Source organism: Triticum urartu, chromosome 1 (assembly GCF_003073215.2).
Source record: "Triticum urartu cultivar G1812 chromosome 1, Tu2.1, whole genome shotgun sequence".
In the NCBI taxonomy this organism is placed as follows: domain Eukaryota; kingdom Viridiplantae; phylum Streptophyta; class Magnoliopsida; order Poales; family Poaceae; genus Triticum; species Triticum urartu.
In genome coordinates, this window is record NC_053022.1 from 58,170,400 (window position 1) to 58,188,429 (window position 18,030).

General features: G+C 44.7%; 1 protein-coding gene across 2 annotated transcripts; it reads right to left on the minus strand.

The window, feature by feature from the left end:
* Positions 1-268: 268 nt before the first annotated feature.
* On the minus strand, positions 269-5,477 carry LOC125547133 (triose phosphate/phosphate translocator, chloroplastic-like). 2 transcript variants are annotated; one of them, XM_048711137.1, is made up of 12 exons: positions 5,138-5,477; positions 3,986-4,054; positions 3,826-3,891; positions 3,674-3,752; positions 2,985-3,105; positions 2,763-2,858; positions 2,220-2,332; positions 2,048-2,125; positions 1,413-1,529; positions 1,101-1,200; positions 896-993; positions 269-737 (listed from the first exon to the last, which is right to left on the minus strand). In XM_048711137.1, exons 1-12 carry the CDS (start codon positions 5,389-5,391, stop codon positions 711-713), a joined length of 1,218 nt encoding a protein of 405 aa, XP_048567094.1. In that variant the 5' UTR covers positions 5,392-5,477; the 3' UTR covers positions 269-710. The 2 variants fall into 2 exon arrangements, with proteins under 2 accessions (XP_048567094.1, XP_048567091.1); XM_048711134.1 differs by having other exon boundaries at positions 269-755.
* Positions 5,478-18,030: the final 12,553 nt, after the last annotated feature.

Sequence of the window (18,030 nt, forward strand, 5' to 3'; positions counted from 1 at the left end):
AAATCCTGAAATAAATCCAGGAATAATGCGAGCACCAGGATTTGAACCCTGGTGGGTTGGGGATACCAGTGTCCACCTAACCAACTCAACCACAAGTTGATTCGCAGGCTTGGCTTGACATTTGCTAGGTAGGCGCCACATAGGACTAGCTGGGACCCCCGGCTAGGAAATTAAATTTGACCAGGACGAAGAGGTTGGTCTTTTAATAGTTCTCCAGCCGTATATTAAGCTGAGCTGCAAGAAGTCTGGCTTAAACTACCCTAAGATATTAAAAAAAATTGATCTATGCATTATCTATCATGGCAGTACAAAGAACACTAAAAATAATAAAAATTACATCTAGTTTCATAGACAACCTAGCGCCGACTAAAGCACTGGAGCGAGCCGAAAGCACACCTCTGTCATCGCCTCTCCCTCAACGGGCCGGGCAAAACTTGTTGTACTAAATATAGTCGGGAAGTCATCATGCTATGCTAAGAGCCCACACGACCAAGGCACCAGAACATCAACCATCGACGATGAAGAGAACCACAGATTGGAAGGTACAACTTGTATACACACGGACAAACACTGGATCAACGGAGATTCGGCAAAGACCAATACCGACTGAATCCCAAGCAGTCCGCCGAAGACACACATCCACATGCCCTCCAACAACGCAAGACGCACTGTCAGGACGGGGGCTAGGCGGAGAGGACCTTATTCCATCTTCAAGGAGCCGCCGCCGCCGCACCTTCCTGAGCAGGACACAAACACTAAGAATATTAATTAACCTTTTATCCACAACAAAGCTAGTAGGCAGCTAGCAAAAATACGGAAATTACTATTGAATAGTAGAATTATGCAACACAATCCAATTATTCTGATTTAGAACACCTAGTAAGGATTAACATACCTTTTTCTCCTCAATCTTAGCCTTGATAACTGAGTATAGGGCAACACCAGAAATAGCAATGGCTGTGCCAATTCCAGTTTGTGTGGTGATCTTGTTGCCTGCTCAGCATTCCAAAAAGTATTATGTGACAAGAGTACACTAGTACAAAAAAACAAGAGCCAGACATATGTATCGATCTTTAAGAAACAACAGATTTTAGTGATACCGAAAATGATGATTGAGAAGCCGATGACAAAGACACGTTTCAACACGTTGCCGACGGCATGTGTTAGAGGGGCCACTCGCTGCAATGTGTTTGTTGCAACCTGTATGTCCAGAATTCTTTTAGGACCAAATTATAACAGATAAATTAAAGAATAACAAAACTATCATCAAAATGGCACAAGTATAATGCATATCTTGCGATATCTTCTGTATCTGAACAACTAAAAGAAGTCCATGTGCACTAGATGGAGAGTCACACTGTGGTTGGCACAGTTGAAGTTGATTCATATCATCTTGAAGTGAAACTTTATACCTGGTTATAAAGGTGATAGAACAAGCCCGCCAAGAAAATATTGGAAACTAATTTTGCTAATCCAACTTTGGCAATTGCATCTTTAAATCCATGCTGCACTAGTTGAGGTCCTTCAATCTGCAAGTTAACACTGATGAATAAATACTCCCTCTGTAAACTAATATAAGATCGCTTAGGTCACTACTTTAGTGATCTAAACGATCTTATATTAGTTTTCAGAGGTAGTATATCACAATCAATGGTCTATACATGCAGAATTGGCAGTAAAAGTAGTTTGTGAATAGGAGTCTATATCCAAGAATCAGTTTAATCGCGCAGTCACAAGCCATAATGCTGCAGGACAAGCAATTTTTTATTCCATTGCATATTCTCGCAACTGTTTGTGTTTCAGAAACAATACTCATATTATAATCAAAATTATAAACGTAATATATGCTCTCTTAATCATGATGCTAGATTGTTCATACAGAATATTTGGGATTGTCATGCCCACACCAACGCATGGGCATCATCTACTTAGACATAATTGCATATACAAACTGCATGCAGCCATGTCCACACATACAAGAACAGGAACTTGTGACATTAGTTGCAGTGTCATATTATCTAAAGTTTAGTGATAAATATAGACTTACAATGAGTGCTGGAGGAATGCAGACGATGAGAGCAATTATAGAGATATAGGCATACAGATTGGTGCTATCCATGTCAGTCTGGGACAAATAGAAATAACGAGAAAAGTTGTTAAATACGAATTCTTCAAGAGGAAGGAAAAATGGGTGCAAAACCTTAAAGCAAGACACAAACCATAGCTTTCTTCGAATAAATGCTACGGTAGGTGAATGAGATATTAGAAATCATGGCATTGATGAAACCAGTCCAGTTGAATGAGAGTTCAGTGAGAGATGCGATTGATACACCTGTTCAGTTTAAAATAGTTAATCCTGGTCCACATCTCATTATAAGAATCATGATTTTCGAGGTGTAATCCTAACATGATTCTACAATCATTGTGTCAACAAAGAAACTATCATGCCTAGTGCCTACGGTGCTCATCTTAGCAATCTTGCTAGTCACACCTTATGACCCAAGCAACCCCATATACATCGTCACACATCAAAACGAAAAGGACAATCTACAACACTTGCACATCAACCACATGGATAATTATGTGTTCTATAACATATATTTTCCTCTTGTCCCAAATAAAACAGCATAAAACATGGGAAGCTAAAACTTTGTGTGAATATTAAACCATTATAACAGTGATGATGAAAATATTGTGCAGAAAAAGTCCTAAGTTATATATGGATAGCATCACAAGCAAAAACTGCAATAACCAGAAATTACCTATCACAACTGGAGCCAGAGATAACCACAATGTGAAGGGAACTTGCTGCCCGAGAATAAACTGTGAAGCAGCGGCATTGAAGAACGGCTCGAGAGCTGGATTGTATTTATTTGTTATTAAAATATTAAAAATATTTTCCTTAAAAGCTTGAAAACATATATAAAAAAGCAAAAACGTCAGCATAACAAACGGAGAACAAAATTAGAATATCGTTGCAGCACCTTTAATGGTGTGGGCAAATGAGACCGATACAGCAGCAAAAGACACAGTGCTCGTTACATGACCGATGGCATGGCAAATTGCAACTGGCAGCAGCAGCTTCAGAAGCGTCGAATTCATCGGCTACAAGAGTACAACAGTATTGGGTTTACTACTTCCTCCAGAAATAATGACATTAACATAAAAAGAACATGGACAATAAACACTTGATGATTCACAGAGATATAGAAAAAATTCTCAATGAAGAACTAAATTTACATTTTATGCATAGTTCAGTGTGGTTCTTAGAATCCCATGTCATCATTTGTAAATTCCTGAATTTTTCAGAAAAGCACTCTATAGCACCATAGTGTAAGAGATCAGGGAAAATGAGTCATCAGTTGATTGCAAACAGGTAAAGAAAAAGAAAGAAAATGTTGCAGTTCGAGTGATTTGTGTAAATGTTTCGGCTGTTTCAGTTGTGTATATATCCATCGAGAACCAACATCGTTAGCCAATCATAAGCAGGCCTGATCATAAGGAGTATGGCACCAATAAATTATTATCAGTAATTGTGTTAAGTACTTCAGAAAATAAACATATAAACAGATGACCCAATGCTACATGTTTTCAAAATTAATTTTGTGAAATGCTGATCACTACTTGTGACTAAATATAACGAACCATGAGTCAGGGTTGTGGTGAGAAATACCGCACGCTTTAGGAGACCGGTGCTCCAGCTGATAAGGCAGTACAAGACTCCAACAGAAAGATGGGTCACCGACACAAAGCTGTGTGAATTGGCAAAAGTTTTAGATGATGAACAGAACTAATCGCAGCATAAAAGAGAATTCTGACACATACTATGGATAGGGGAAGTAATCAAAGATCTTCTTGTTGAGGATGTTAAATATCACATTCAAAAAATACCTACAAATTATATCAAAATAGCAACCATTAGAGATCTGTGGTTTACATTTATACTGTCTGATATATGACCCGCAAGTGAGGTGAGTGAGCATACCACATGAAGAAGAAGAAACCAGTGACAAGAGCCGGGTACCTCTCCAAAAACCCGATGGGCTTTGCTTGGCTGTAAGTGACAACAATAGGTTGTGTTAGGGTGACACACTGACACAACAAGTCGTGTTGGGGCAACAAGACTAATCTCAAAGCTCTCATGAAGGTTTGTGTCAAATCCTACACTTTGAGATTTTTAATTTTTGAGAAAACAACAAGTACAACATAGACACACACACACACACACACACACATTGAGATTTGTTAGGAAAACATGACAGAAATACTTAATCACAAAATAAAACTCTCTCACACTATTGAAACTAATGAGACTGCGAGCGTACAGGCACAAGCACACAGCTGACATGCATGACCACACGTGACACACATGCGCATGTAGGTAGGAAACTATTGAAGACTACCGTCCTCACTTACCGTGGGCACGTATTATCCTACTTAACATGCATGACTGCGTGTACTTTGAACACAAGTGGATAGAAATGAATAACCTCAGCTCTTAGGGCCACATACCATTAGTAGTAATGCACATTTTCTCCTATGTTGAGAGCATGTTCACGAATACTATACATATTTAGACCAACTAAAGTATGCATGTGAAATCACATCCCAAAAAATTCATGAATTTGGCAGGACAAAGTATTTTCACTCAGTAAGTCGATAACATAATAGATATAGCATAGCAGCATTGGCATCCAAACAGAGTGCTATCGGAGGAAATTATGAGCATTGGTTAGCTAACTAGTATTATTACAGTATTTAGAAGAAAGCATGATTTAAGCGTAAGGGGTCGAACTTCATCTTGTATCCCTTAATTAGAAAGATGGAGGGGTTAGGGCACAAATTTGTAGAATTTGGCTAAAATTTTGAAAGAATTAGGCATTGTTTGGTGTTTCCCTAGCGAACAAGCGTCTGAGCTGTGTGCCCAGTCAGCTGTCAGTTGTCCTAAGAAGTAGATCGAGCTCTTCAGTTTGGGAAAAATAACAAAATCACTATGGAAGATTTTTTTTTAAATAAATGAAGTAAAGGCTGTTACAACGGCACAACTAATGGATAAAATGTGGAATTCACTCCGTAATGCAGGAAAGAGGCCTGGCCTGATGAGGGGGTGGGAAGGCAAGAGCCAAGAGACACTAACCCCTGGGAGTCGGATGAGGGGGTGGCCGCGGAAGCCGACGTCCGGAGGAGCTTCCTACTCCCCGGAGAAGACAGGGGCAGGGCGCCGAAGGAGGAAGCGGGGAACAGCGCCGGGCGGAGCTTCCTACCGCAGACAAGGTGGGCGGCGTCCGAGGCGGAGCCGCCTCTGACATGGAGCGACGGGGCTGCGCGGCGGCGTGACCGCTGGTGGCCGGCGACGGCGCCGCCGCAGAGGATGGTCGCGACCGCCGCCATTTGTGTCTACCGCGAGGACGTCAGTGTGAGGATGTTGTGTGGTGGAGGTGCGCGCGCGCGGAGATAGAGCCCGTCAGACAAAACAGCAACAACAGTCGAACGGACGTCGCGAGGAGAGACGGAAGGAGCTCGGAGCACACCCTGGCCCGGCCGGCCCGACCCGAAAAAGCCCAACCTGACCCGGCCCGGTATTGCCTGTGGGCCGGGCCTGGGCCTAAGTTTTGAGCCCGAAAGCCGGTTCGAGGGGCTTGTCTTGGCATATTTGCATTTTAGGAAAGAGGCCTAGCCTGATGCCCGGCGAGCTTTTCCTCTAATGGGTCCGGCCTAGGCCTGAAATCTAGGACTGATGGCCAGGCCAGGCCTAGGTTTTCTTCTACGAGTTTTATTAGGTCCGGCCTGGCCTGATTTCTGGCCAGGTATAGAACACGCTCGCCTATAAAAAATGCTACACTTACGAGTTTCAACCCATGGAATGAGCTTACTGATTAACCTCCCTCGATTTCAATCCAGGCTGCCAATGTAACTCCTTGTGATTTGGACCCAACCAACCATCGATTCCCACCTCAGTCTGTAACAGATCTTCTGTAAGGTTGGTTCTCACTGATTCTCGATCTCCAAGTCACAATGACCTATACTCTGTTTGAAGGATTTTTCTCGTAAAAATCCAATCCATTATTTCTCTGTTATGAGCATTCACAACCAGAGCTCCCGTGCCCTTCCCAAACATCCTAGCGGTCTGCCCCATCCCGTACCCTACCCATATATAGGACGGACCGGATGCGTCCGGACGTTACCGCCACGTCAGACCGGCCCATGCTGGCCTATACCGTTCACACCCATGTCCCCACAAATTTCCCACTCGGATCAAACCCTGTTCATACTTACTCCACTTGACTGCTTCGCTCCATTGCTCGTCTCTTCCCCTTCTTCTACCCTTCCCTTCATCATGGTCGACAACAAATCCGACAGCGAATTCGACTCCATCAACTAGCCGAAGCTCGTTAAGGAGGACTCATCCATGCCGGACGACAAGGACCACGCGCTACGCATTGTCGTCATCTCGCGGATGGATAGGGGCAGGAGCTCCTCCTCCACAGCATCCCCGGTGGCCCGGAGGGGCCGCTGCAACTCCGCGCCTTCCTGGGTCAAGCGGTAGGGCGACCGATGGCGCCCGACACCTCCAGCTCCTGCTCCTCCGGGTGGCGTTGGGTGCTCATGCCTGCACCGCTGAGCCTGCGGCCACGGCCACTGGAGTCTGAGGCGCATGCATATCGCCATGCAAGGCAGAGAGCAGCACAGGCTGTTGGGGAACGCAGTAATTTCAAAAAATTCCTACGCACACGCAAGATCATGGTGATGCATAGCAACGAGAGGGGAGAGTGTTGTCTATGTACCCTCGTAGACCGTAAGTGGAAGCGTTATGACAACGCGGTTGATGCAGTCATACGTCTTCACGATCGACCGATCCTAGTACCGAAAGTACGTCACCTCCGCGATCTGCACACGTTCGGCTCGGTGACGTCCCACGAACTCTCGATCCAGCTGAGTGTCGAGGGAGAGCTTTGTCAGCACGACGGCATGATGAAGGTGATGATGAAGCTACCGGCGCAGGGCTTCGCACACGGCTAAGAGATCAATGATCAACTTGTGTGTTCTAGGGTGCCCCTGCCCCGTATATAAAGGAGCAAAGGGGAGGACGACCGGCCCTAGTGGCGCGCCAAGGGAGGAGGAATCCTACTCCTAAGGAGTAGGATTCCTCCTTTCCTAGTCCTACTAGGAGAAGGGGAAAGAAGGAAAGGAGAGGAAGAGGAGAAGGAAAGGGGGGGGGCGTGCCCCCCTCCCTAGTCCAATTCGGACTCCCTATAGGGAGGGGGCGCAGCTGCCCCTTGTATAGGGAGGGGGCGCAGCTGCCCCTTGTGGGCTGCCTCCCCTCTTCCCTATGGCCCATGTAGGCCCAATCTTTCCCGGGGGGGGGGGGGTCAGGTAACCCTCATGCACCCCGGTTTTCTTTGAAATCACTCGGAACGCTTCCGGTGTCCGAATATAGTTGTCCAATATATCAATCTTTATGTCTCGACCATTTCGAGACTCCTCGTCATGTCCGTGATCATATCCAGGACTCCGAACTACCTTCGGTACATCAAAACACATAAACTCATAATACCGATTGTCACCGAACGTTAAGCGTGCGGACCCTACGGGTTCGAGAACTATGTAGACATGACTGAGACACATCTCCGGTCAATAACCAATAGCGGAACCTAGTGTAACGCCCCGAGACCGATGCGCCAGGTGTCTTTCAGTTGTTCGCCGTCGTTGCCATGTCATTCGCTTGCGTGTTGCATCTTGGCATGTCATCACGTGCATTGCATCATCATGTTTTCAAAACTTGCATCCATCCTGGTCTCCCCGTTCTTTCCGTTGTCCGTTCTAAGCCCAGTCACACTTGCACGCGCCCGCGGCATGTCCAAAATAGTATTTTATAAGTGGCCGAAAAATGTTCTCGGAATGGGTTGAAAGTTGGTGTGCGGTGTTGTTTTGTTGTCAGTAGACCGCCTGCCAAGTTTCATCTCATTCGGAGTCCGTTTGATGCCCCAACGGATAACTATAGCGACAATATAGTCGGTCTTACGTCGGACGTTTTCGGTCTTCGAAAACTGTTGCCAGGCTACGATTCTCTTCTATCCTCTCAGTCCATGGCCCTTTACACAACCCACTAGACTCAACCTACCCCTTCTCGTGTCCGGAGCCATCCGATGGCGATCGCACGGTCCAAAAACCCTCCTAACCTCCTAACCCTAGCCACCTACCCTATATAAACAACCCCTAGTACATTTTTGGTCAAACCTAGCTCTTCCCCTACCCCTAGACCCCCTTTCTCCTCGGATCCGCCGCCTCCAGCCGCAGCCACCCCCCTCCTCCTCGATTTCCGGCACCACCCAGCCGCTCCCTGCCACTTGGCGCCGCCACCCCCGCGCCCCGGACCAATCCGGGCGCGCCACGTCGCCACCCCCGCGCCCCGGACCAATCCGGGCGCGCCACGTCGCCACCCCGCACCCGCCAACCACTCCCACGCCGCCACCTCGCCTCCCCAACCGGCTTCCCCCACCGTAGGCCCGCCAGGCCCGGGCGCAGCCCGCCTGGCCCGAACCACTGCCGCTCCCGAGCGCTCTGCTCGTTCAGGGTCGAGATAGCCTCCCGAGCTCCTCCCGCTCGATCTGGGGCATCCGCGCGCCGGCGAACCTCCTCCTCCTTACCTCGTCGCCGGTGAGAGCTGACCAGGCCAGTACCCCGTTGCCCCGCGCCTTCCCTGACCGTCTCCCTCTCCTCCTCCCTCTAACCTCTCTCTCTCTCTCTCCCGCCATGTTCAGGGTCCCCCATGGCCGCCGGATCTGGGTGCCCCGCCGTCGTCTTGCCCGTTTCCGGCCTCCCCTGCCGCTGCCTCGCCCGGATCAGGTGGATCCGGCGAGTTCTTCATCGCTGCCGTCCGCATCGAGTTCCGGTTCGTTCCCTGCTTCAGGAACGAGAGGACGAGGCGCCCATTCGCCGCGCCTCGCGTTGACCGCGCCTTCGCCAAGTCCAACGCCAGCTCATGCTTGGGCCACCTCCCATTCGTTCGTTGACCGCAGGCCTAGCCAGTGCCAGGAGGGCAGCTTCCTCCGCGGCCTGCCCGCACCGCGCCTGCGCCGAGGCCCAGCCGCCTACCTCGTCCAGCCCAGCACCGACGGGCCAAGGCCCATGGGTGAGGCCACACCCCAGCGCCCCTCCTCTGTTTTTTCCTCCTGTCGGGCCAACTTGTTTCGGCCCGTAATGTTTTTTGAAAGATCTGGCAATTTTGTCATTTTTCCAGAGGCTGCCAGTTTTGCAGAAAAGTCCTCCTAGTTCATGCATATAATAACTCACAAACCGTGCATCGGATTAAAACAAACTTTATATGTAAAATGCTTAGTTTTTCGTCTAGTTTCATAATATGCCACTTTCATCCATGTTTAAAATGTTTAAACCGCTGTTTGCATTTATTTGCTTAATTGCCATGTTAAAATGATTTATTTCATAACTAAATAACCGTAGCTCCAAATTTAATAAACTTTATATGTAAATGGGGTAGAAAAATGCCTAGTTTAGCATGGTGGCATCATCTTGTATGTTTAACAACTCTAAAATATGATTTAGGGCAGAACAGTACCAAATTCATAATATGCATATGGGGATTTTCTGGAATTGTTGTTTGTTATTTCCGGCCTCATTTAAATTTGACTAGATAGTTAGTTTATGTATGCTTCACCTCTTGCCATGCTAACTAACATTTAATATTGTTGGGTACCTAAATGACAGAGAACTAAATAAGTCATGTGGTGTTCCGTCAATATGCAACTCGTTGCGTATTGAGCTCCACTTAATTTGTAGGATTGCTTGTGCACTTTGCCATGCCATGCCCTCATTAAACCGGACATGCATCATACTTGGTTGTGCATAATGCCATGTTTATGTGGTGGTTGTTTACTATGTTGTTTGCTTCTTTTCGGTGTTGCTTCTTCAGGTTAGTTCCGATAACATCACGTTTGTGAGGATTCATTCGACTTCGTCCGTTTGTCTTCTTCATGGACTCGTTCTTCTTCCTTGCGGGATTTCAGGCAAGATGACCATACCCTCGAAATCACTTCTATCTTTGCTTGCTAGTTGCTCGCTCTATTGCTGTGCCGCGATACCTACCACTTGCTATATCATGCCTCCCATTTTGCCATGTCAGCCTCTAACCCACCTTTCCTAGCAAACCGGTGTTTGTCTATGTTACCGCTTTTGCTCAGCCCCTCTTATAGCGTTGCTAGTTGCAGGTGAAGATGGAGTTTGTTCCTTGTTGGAACATGTTTATTGTTGGGATATCACAATATCTCTTATTTTATTAATGCATTTATATGCTTGGTAAAGGGTGGAAGGCTCGGCCTTATGCCTGGTGTTTTGTTCCACTCTTGCCGCCCTAGTTTCCGTCATACCGGTGTTATGTTCCTTGAATTTGCGTTCCTTACACGGTTGGGTGTTATGGGGACCCCTTGACAGTTCGCTTTGAATAAAACTCCTCCAGCAAGGCCCAACCTTGGTTTTACCATTTGCCTCACCACCACCTACTTTTCCCTTGGGAGTCGCGCTCCCGAGGGTCATCTTTATTTTAACCCCCCCGGGCCAGTGCTTCTCTAAGTGTTGGTCCAACCTGAGCGATGTCCGACGCCCCCTGGGCAACCAGGGTCTATGCCAACCCGACGTCTGGCTCATCCGGTGTGCCCTGAGAATGAGATATGTGCAGCTCCTATCGGAATTTGTCGGCACATTCGGGCGGCTTTGCTGGTCTTGTTTTACCATTGTCGAAATGTCTTGTAACCGGGATTCCGAGTCTGATCGGGTCTTCCTGGGAGAAGGAATATCCTTCGTTAACCGTGAGAGCTTGTGATGGGCTAAGTTGGGACACCCCTGCATGGTTTGAACTTTCGAAAGTCGTGCCCGCGGTTATGGGCAGATGGGAATTTGTTAATGTCCGGTTGTAGAAAACTTGAAACTTAACTTAATTAAAATGCATCAACCGTGTGTGTAGCCATGATGGTCTCTTTCCGGCGGAGTCCGGGAAGTGAACACGGTTCTTGTGTTATGCTTGAACGTAATTAGTTTCAGGATCACTTCTTGATCACTTCTAGTTCACGACCGTTGCTTTTCTTCTCTTCTCGCTCTTATTTGCGTATGTTAGCCACCATATATGCTTAGTGCTTGCTGCAGCTCCACCTCACTACCCTTTCCTACCCATAAGCTTAAATAGTCTTGATCTCGCGGGTGTGAGATTGCTGAGTCCTCATGACTCACAGATACTTCCAAACAGTTGCAGGTGCCGATGATACCAGGGCAGGTGACGCAGCTGAGCTCAAGTGGGAGCTCGATGAAGATTGTGTTCGATGTGTTTTTTGTTTTCCCGTTGATCAGTAGTGGAGCCTAGTCGGGGCGATCGGGGACCTATGCATTTGGGGTTGTCTTTATTTTGGTTCCGTAGTCGGACCGTGATTGTATCTGGATGATGTAATGCTATATTTATGTATTGTGTGAAGTGGCGATTGTAAGCCAACTCTTTATCCCTTTCATATTCAGTACATGGGATGTGTAAAGATTACCCCTCTTGCGACATGCCTACTATGCGGTTATGCCTCTAAGTCGTGCTCCAACACGTGGGAACACTACTAGGGAAAAGGCTAGCAGCAGCGCAGGTTTTAGACCTATCAGTAGCGCGGGGTGGTGCGCTACTGATAAGGCGCTACAGCTAACGAATAGCAGTAGCGTGCCTCCACCCACGCTACGGCTAAATCGACTTAGTAGCAACGAGTTCCAGGAGGAGCGCTTCTGGTAATTAGTAGTAGCGCTTCTCTCTGCCCGCGCTGCTACTATTATTTTGTATTTTATTTCTTTTTTATTTCATGTTGTATTCGTACACCTTTACACAAATTTTCATACAACAGGAATTTACAAATTATTTTTACATCATAATGAGTTATTACATCACGGGGTGAAAGAACCGTTGGACTAGTTTCAAGTGGACGGACATCCACTTGAAACTAATCCGTGGTTCTTTCACCCAATGATATAATAAATATCATCATCATCATAATCATCATCATCATCATATCATTAACAACTTATCATCATCATCATCATATCATTGGTCACTAGTCGTAATCACAAGTACTCCTCACATCTTCAACTCTAACACATTGTATCACATAATAAACATATTGTACCTCATAGGACCTACTACATTCTCTTAGGACCTACTATATTCTCTAAGGTAAAATAGCAAAAAACAAGATAGCCCCTCGCTCTCCATTATGGAGAATGCAGATTATCCTGTCTCCAATTCTTGCCTTTCGCTTAATGTTGCTTCCAAGAACCTCCTTACGAATGTCCAAACATTTTTTCCACTCTTTGATTAGCATGTGTTCACTGGTTTCAGAAATTTGATATGCACAGGTGAGATCCGTAGGATGACCTGGCTGTAGGTTCAGAACTTCAAGGTGAACATTGTAATACATCAGATGAGGCACACAATCCATCGGGATTTTCTGTTGAAAAACATAGTAATAACTTTGTAGTTAGCAATGATGTACTAGTTTTAGAAGTATGCAAAAGATGCACGGATGTCGTAATAGTAAAATATCTTACCAGGGTATCTCCATAGAAGTTATCGTGGTTCAACACGTGCACTAGTGGCACGTATTCACCATAATTTGGAGGAGTTCAATAATAGGTATTGTAATTCTCAAAAAAAGTACAATAAGCAATCAGATGATTTTTCTCCTTATAAGTTAATTCGGAGCCATCAATGTAGTGGGTTTTGTCTACCATCTTCTGCACATTCTTTGAAGATTCAAAATAAGCTGTCAATGGAAATAAGCTGTCAACTATTTTGAAATAAACAATATAAATTAGTTAATAACTATGTTTGAGAAACTCACATTGTGGTAGAATCGGAAGCGTATCAACAAGGACCCAGATGTCCATATTGTCTTGCTCGATGTCAGGATCACCAAGATCCATGCTCACAATCATACCCTCATAAAACCATACATTTTGCAAAGTGCTTCCCAATTTTGGAAACCAAAATGGGTTACGCTCTGAGAATTGTACAGATTTACTTCAAAATCGATATCATGATGGGTCCTTAGGTGTATTTTCTTTGTTTGAAAATTTTCATGGTCTTCAAAACCCATCCTCTCCAAGACATAGCGTCTTGCATGGCATGGGATAAGCTAGTCGAATTGTAAAAGATGAAAATTAGACGTTGAAATAGTTGAAGTAATGCTTAATTACGAAAAAAACACTTGTCGTTGTTGCGTACCGTTTCAACATCGAAGGTCTCCTCGAGCTTAATGCTGAAGCGCCGATCTTCATCCAGCTGAACGAACCTGTCGCACATACCTCGATCATCGTGGCACCAACTGCACTCCCCCGGGAGACTGTCGTCATCCAAGTATGACATTTCCTACGTTCATAATTCAAAGATTAAACTTGTACATATTCTAGCACAAGTCATGCCAGAATTCACGGAAAAATCCGGCATGACCTTTGCTAAAAAAGGACATATCGAGCGCCTGAAATTTGCCGGAACGGAAATTAATCAACACTCCGATAAAACATAGGCCACTCGAAGGTGTAACCAAAACATGAAATAATTTCTTAAACTAAAAAATAACACCAAATATGGCATGTTCAACTAGTTCTATTAATTCAACTAGTTCTATTAATTCAACTAGTTCTTACTAAATATAAACTTAGTATAAAAAGAAAAAAACTAGTTCTTTCTAAAAATGAAGTAGTTCAACTAGTTATTAATTTACTTACTATACTAGTTCAACTAAAACTTAACTAGTTCTATTAATTCAACTAGTTCTTACTAAATATAAACTTACTATAAATAGAAAGAAACTAGCACATCTACTACTACTAATTAACATCTAACTACTACATCTACTACTAATTAACATGTACTACTGCTAATTATACAACTAGTTTACCATCACTACTAGTAATTAATATCCACTACTTCTAAAAATCATTATCTATGAACCCTAAATTAACATCTACTACTACTAAAATCATCTACTAACTAAGCAAAGAGAGAGGGGGTTGGGGAGGGGTGGGGGCTTACAGAGGGAGAGACGATGGCGGGGAGGTGCTCGGCGATGGAGGGGCGGCGAGGGCGGGCTCGGGATCGGGAGGGCGGCGGTCCTGGGCGGCGGGCTTGGCGGGCTCGGTCGAGGGCGGCGGCGGTGAGGTCGAGGGCGGCGACAGTGTGGTCGAGAGCGGCGGCGGTGAGGTTGAGGGCGGGCGGCGGCGGCGGCGGTGAGGGCACAGGCGCGCTCGGGCTCGGGCGGCGGCGACAGGGAGTAGGGGAACATGCCAGTGGGGGGGAAAGGAGGACTTAGCAAAATTTTGATGCGGGGGGTGGTTAACTCGAACTAGCAGTAGCGCACGTACAGAAAACGCGCTATAGCTAACTTATCTACAACGCGTTTTGGGGAAAACCGCTACTGCTAATGGAAGCAGTTATTTCTTTTGTTTAGTAAAAACATCAAAAATATACATTGGTCATCATTGATCTTATTGTGTATAATCTAAATAGTCAACATGAATCCTCACTGTACCTGTATAGGTACAGGCGAGGATTCATATTGCAACCACAAATCATACACATATAGTTCAATGAAGACCAAGTGCTCGAGATAGGTTGAGAAGCAACATATTTAAGGTGGTAAACACCTTGTTCGCTTAGCAGTATGGGACTAAACTTAATTAGTTGCGGTCATACTTAGCAGCAGCGAGTTTTGAGCAAAACCGCTGCTACTAAGTTCTTTAGCAGTAGCGCGTCCACGGGAAGGGCGCTACTACTATATCTAGCCTGGAGGCAACACCGTGGCAATTATAGTAGTAGCGCTCTTTTCACCTAGAGCGCTACTGCTACTCAGTCATTAGCATCGCTCTTTTCTAAAGCTCATTGCTGCTAATTAGCAGTAGCGTCTGTTTTTAGACTGCGCTGCTGCTAAGATTCTGTGTATAAGGTTTTCCCTAGTAGTGGAGATATAGCCGCATCGTGGGTGTTACAAGTTGGTATTAGAGCCTTCCCCGACTTAGGAGCCCCCTGCTTGATCGAATCGTTGGCGTTGTTGAGTCTAGAAAAATGTTTTGAGTCTTATAGGATTATATATATTAGAGAGTATGATTCCTTTTACTCCCCAGTCCCTTCGTCGCTCTAGTGAGGCCTCATGACGTAGAGTTTTGACTCTTCTCTTCTCAAATTTCACGAATTTTTTTTAGGATCACGCGGGTATCTTGGAATCATTCCGATGGTTTTGTGATCAGAACATTGTTCTTGGTGCCTCCTGACATTTAGGGGTTGTGGCAGTGTCCCGGGGAGTTGAGCTCCGAGGTGTTGTCGTCACAATTTTATCGTTGCAGTTCTGGATTACCCGAGTTTCGCCGACATCGAAAATCTTTTTTATGCAGTTGTTCGTGAGATAACCTCGACGCCACCCAGTACTGGGGTGGGAGTTCGGGAGTATTGCCATAACTCGTATAACTCGTATAATGGATGCTTTTCGACGCCACCCAAGTACTCAGATCTCTTAATCGAGTATCCTTTTATTGATGGGAAGTCTGTCCATTCTTTTCCGTAAATGTTCTTATCCGGTGATTCTCATGAAGATACTAACGGAGCTTCAAGATCATCATTCTTCGTTCTCTTTCTTCTCCGGTGGATTCAAATCAAGCTTTTGGTGTTGATCATATCCCTTTTCCTCGTTTCAAGCTTTTCCATGTCGGTGCACCTCATAATCATTCCCCGCTTGCTATTCATTGTTCCAGAGTGCTGAAGATATCTCAAAGATTCGTGTTTCCACTCTGCATTCATTCAAGTTCTTTTGAGGATGTTAGCTCATTCAAGCCATTTAAATCAACTGGTGCAATCTCTATTTTTCAAGAAATCTTTTCAACAGTGTTTCTTTTGAGTGGGCCCTAACCCACAGGTCTTTTCCCAGGATCTTACCCGACTCTAATTTTTTCCGGAGCGATCCTCAAATTATTTTTGAAGTTTGACGTAAGAATGAATTATCATCAGTCATATGTTTTTCTCCAAGATCTGTCAAATTATGTTCACCATTGGTTCAACCTTTCTAATTTTCATCCCGGAGTGCCTCAACAATTCATGGTGGTGTTTCTCGTCATCATTCTTGAATTTTGAAGACCGAAGAAGAGTTTTCCTCTAAATCTTATCCGTTCTCTCAAAGGTTCGTGATTCCATCTTGTTGCCATCCTCTCATAATTGTTTTCGATTGTGAGAATTATTTTCACCATCCGGAGCAGTTCAGGAGTCTTTTCAGTTTGATTCTCCGAAGCCCATCATTTCAGAAGATTTATTCATTCTCAACTTTCAGCTATCATTCTCCAAATCTTACCGGTGCATCATCCAAATATTCTCTAATCAGTTCGCGATCTCTTTGTTCTCTTGCATCTTGATTCACTCAAGTGTCTTCGTCATTTTCAATTCTTACGATGGTCCATTCAAGATTACTCTTCTCTGGGTTTATTATTAATTCATTCATTGTTTCCAAATCCCACCGGCGGTTCCATCAAGACCTTCCCAAGTTTTCGCTATATCTATCTTAATCCTTTTAACGAGAATAAGTAGTATGCCAAATCCGTTTATTGTCATCAATTTAATTGATGATGGATAAGCATAATGTAATTCTTATTTTAGTTTCATCCAAGTGATTAATTCCTTATTCCGGAGGCTAATCAAATTCTTGATTTCTTTTGTTCATCTTTCTTTTCCGGAGTTCCAAGTTTTTTTCCCGCATTATCTCGTCGCGAAGCTCCATCCAAATCATCGCAAGGCTTCACCTTGTGTTTTCAAATTCTCTTTCCTTTCGTTTGATCATCCTTTTGTTACCGGAGTTCTTCATGGAGGTTCTACACGATGGTTCATCAAGGATTTAATTCCTTCTCGGAGTGTTCATCGAGATTCTTTCCAGAGGAGTTCAAGCATTCTTCATCCTGCATCCCAAAGTGCGATTCTTTCATATCTCATCTTTTGAGGTGGTGTTATGTCATTGTTGATAATTTCCCTTCGTGTTTCATGATTCACAAGTTTTCAAGAGTGACATATCTAAATCCATCATTTTCTCTTCGCTCAAGACATCTTTTCAACCAATCATTCTCTTCATTGGAGTTATCTTGGGTTATATTTCACCTAAAGCTCTCCTAAGGATTGTTGCTATTTATGGTGCTTATAAATGACCCAAGTTCTTTAGTTACCCTCCGAGTGAATTAAGTTTCTCGTATCCTTGTTCATATCAATCCAATCTTTTGTTTCCGTTAGTGGCGGAATTTCACCTCATAGTTTTGAGATGTTCACCATAAGCCCACTACAACCTTGTTCTTTTCATTGTTGGTTTTTCCAACAACTCCGTTCGAGCCTTCTCCTAAAGATCTTTCCAAGCGCAGTTGAGGTAGAAGATGTTGTTTTCCTCTCCATTCTTTCATTCCAATGATCTATCTTCTATTCTTGTTTCCGGAGGCATTGTGCGGTTTCTCTATTCTCTCATCATCTCGAATTGTGAGGATCGTGTTCTTTTCGTGCTTATCCATTTAACCGGAGTGTTGTGCCCTCTGCTCAAGTCCTTTTCATCCTATCAAGTCTTGCATCTCTTTTCAAGCGGAGTGCTGCCCAAATTGGTTCTTCCTTGTTCCTCTTTTCTAACAGAGTGTTTTCAACCTTGTTCATCTTCATTGTATTCTTTTCTCGAAATGGTTTAACCTTTTCAAGGTTCTTTGGTTTCACTCGTTTGTCAAAGAAGCAACTTAGTTTTACCTCTTATCTTCCTCTTCCTTTTCCCTCCGGTGCCATCCTAGATCTCGGGACGAGATCCTCTCGTAGTGGTGGAGTGTTGTGACGCCCCGAGACCGTTGCGCTAGGTGTCTTCCAGTTATTCGCTGATGTTGCCATGTCATTTGTTTGAGTGTCATGCATTTCATATCATGTCATCATGTGCATCTCATTTGCATACGTGTTCGTCTCATGCATCCGAGCATTTGCCCCGTTGTCCGTTTCTC

Coding starts and splice junctions, on each gene's coding strand:
- LOC125547133 (XM_048711134.1), bottom strand. CDS start 5,391: ATGGCGGCGGTCGCGACCATCCTCTGCGGCGGCGCCGTCGCCGGCCAC. Junction 2,859..2,984: donor ATTTGCCCACACCATTAAAG/GTGCTGCAACGA, acceptor AATACAATCCAG/CTCTCGAGCCGTTCTTCAAT. Junction 756..895: donor CTAAGATTGAGGAGAAAAAG/GTATGTTAATCC, acceptor TAATATTCTTAG/TGTTTGTGTCCTGCTCAGGA.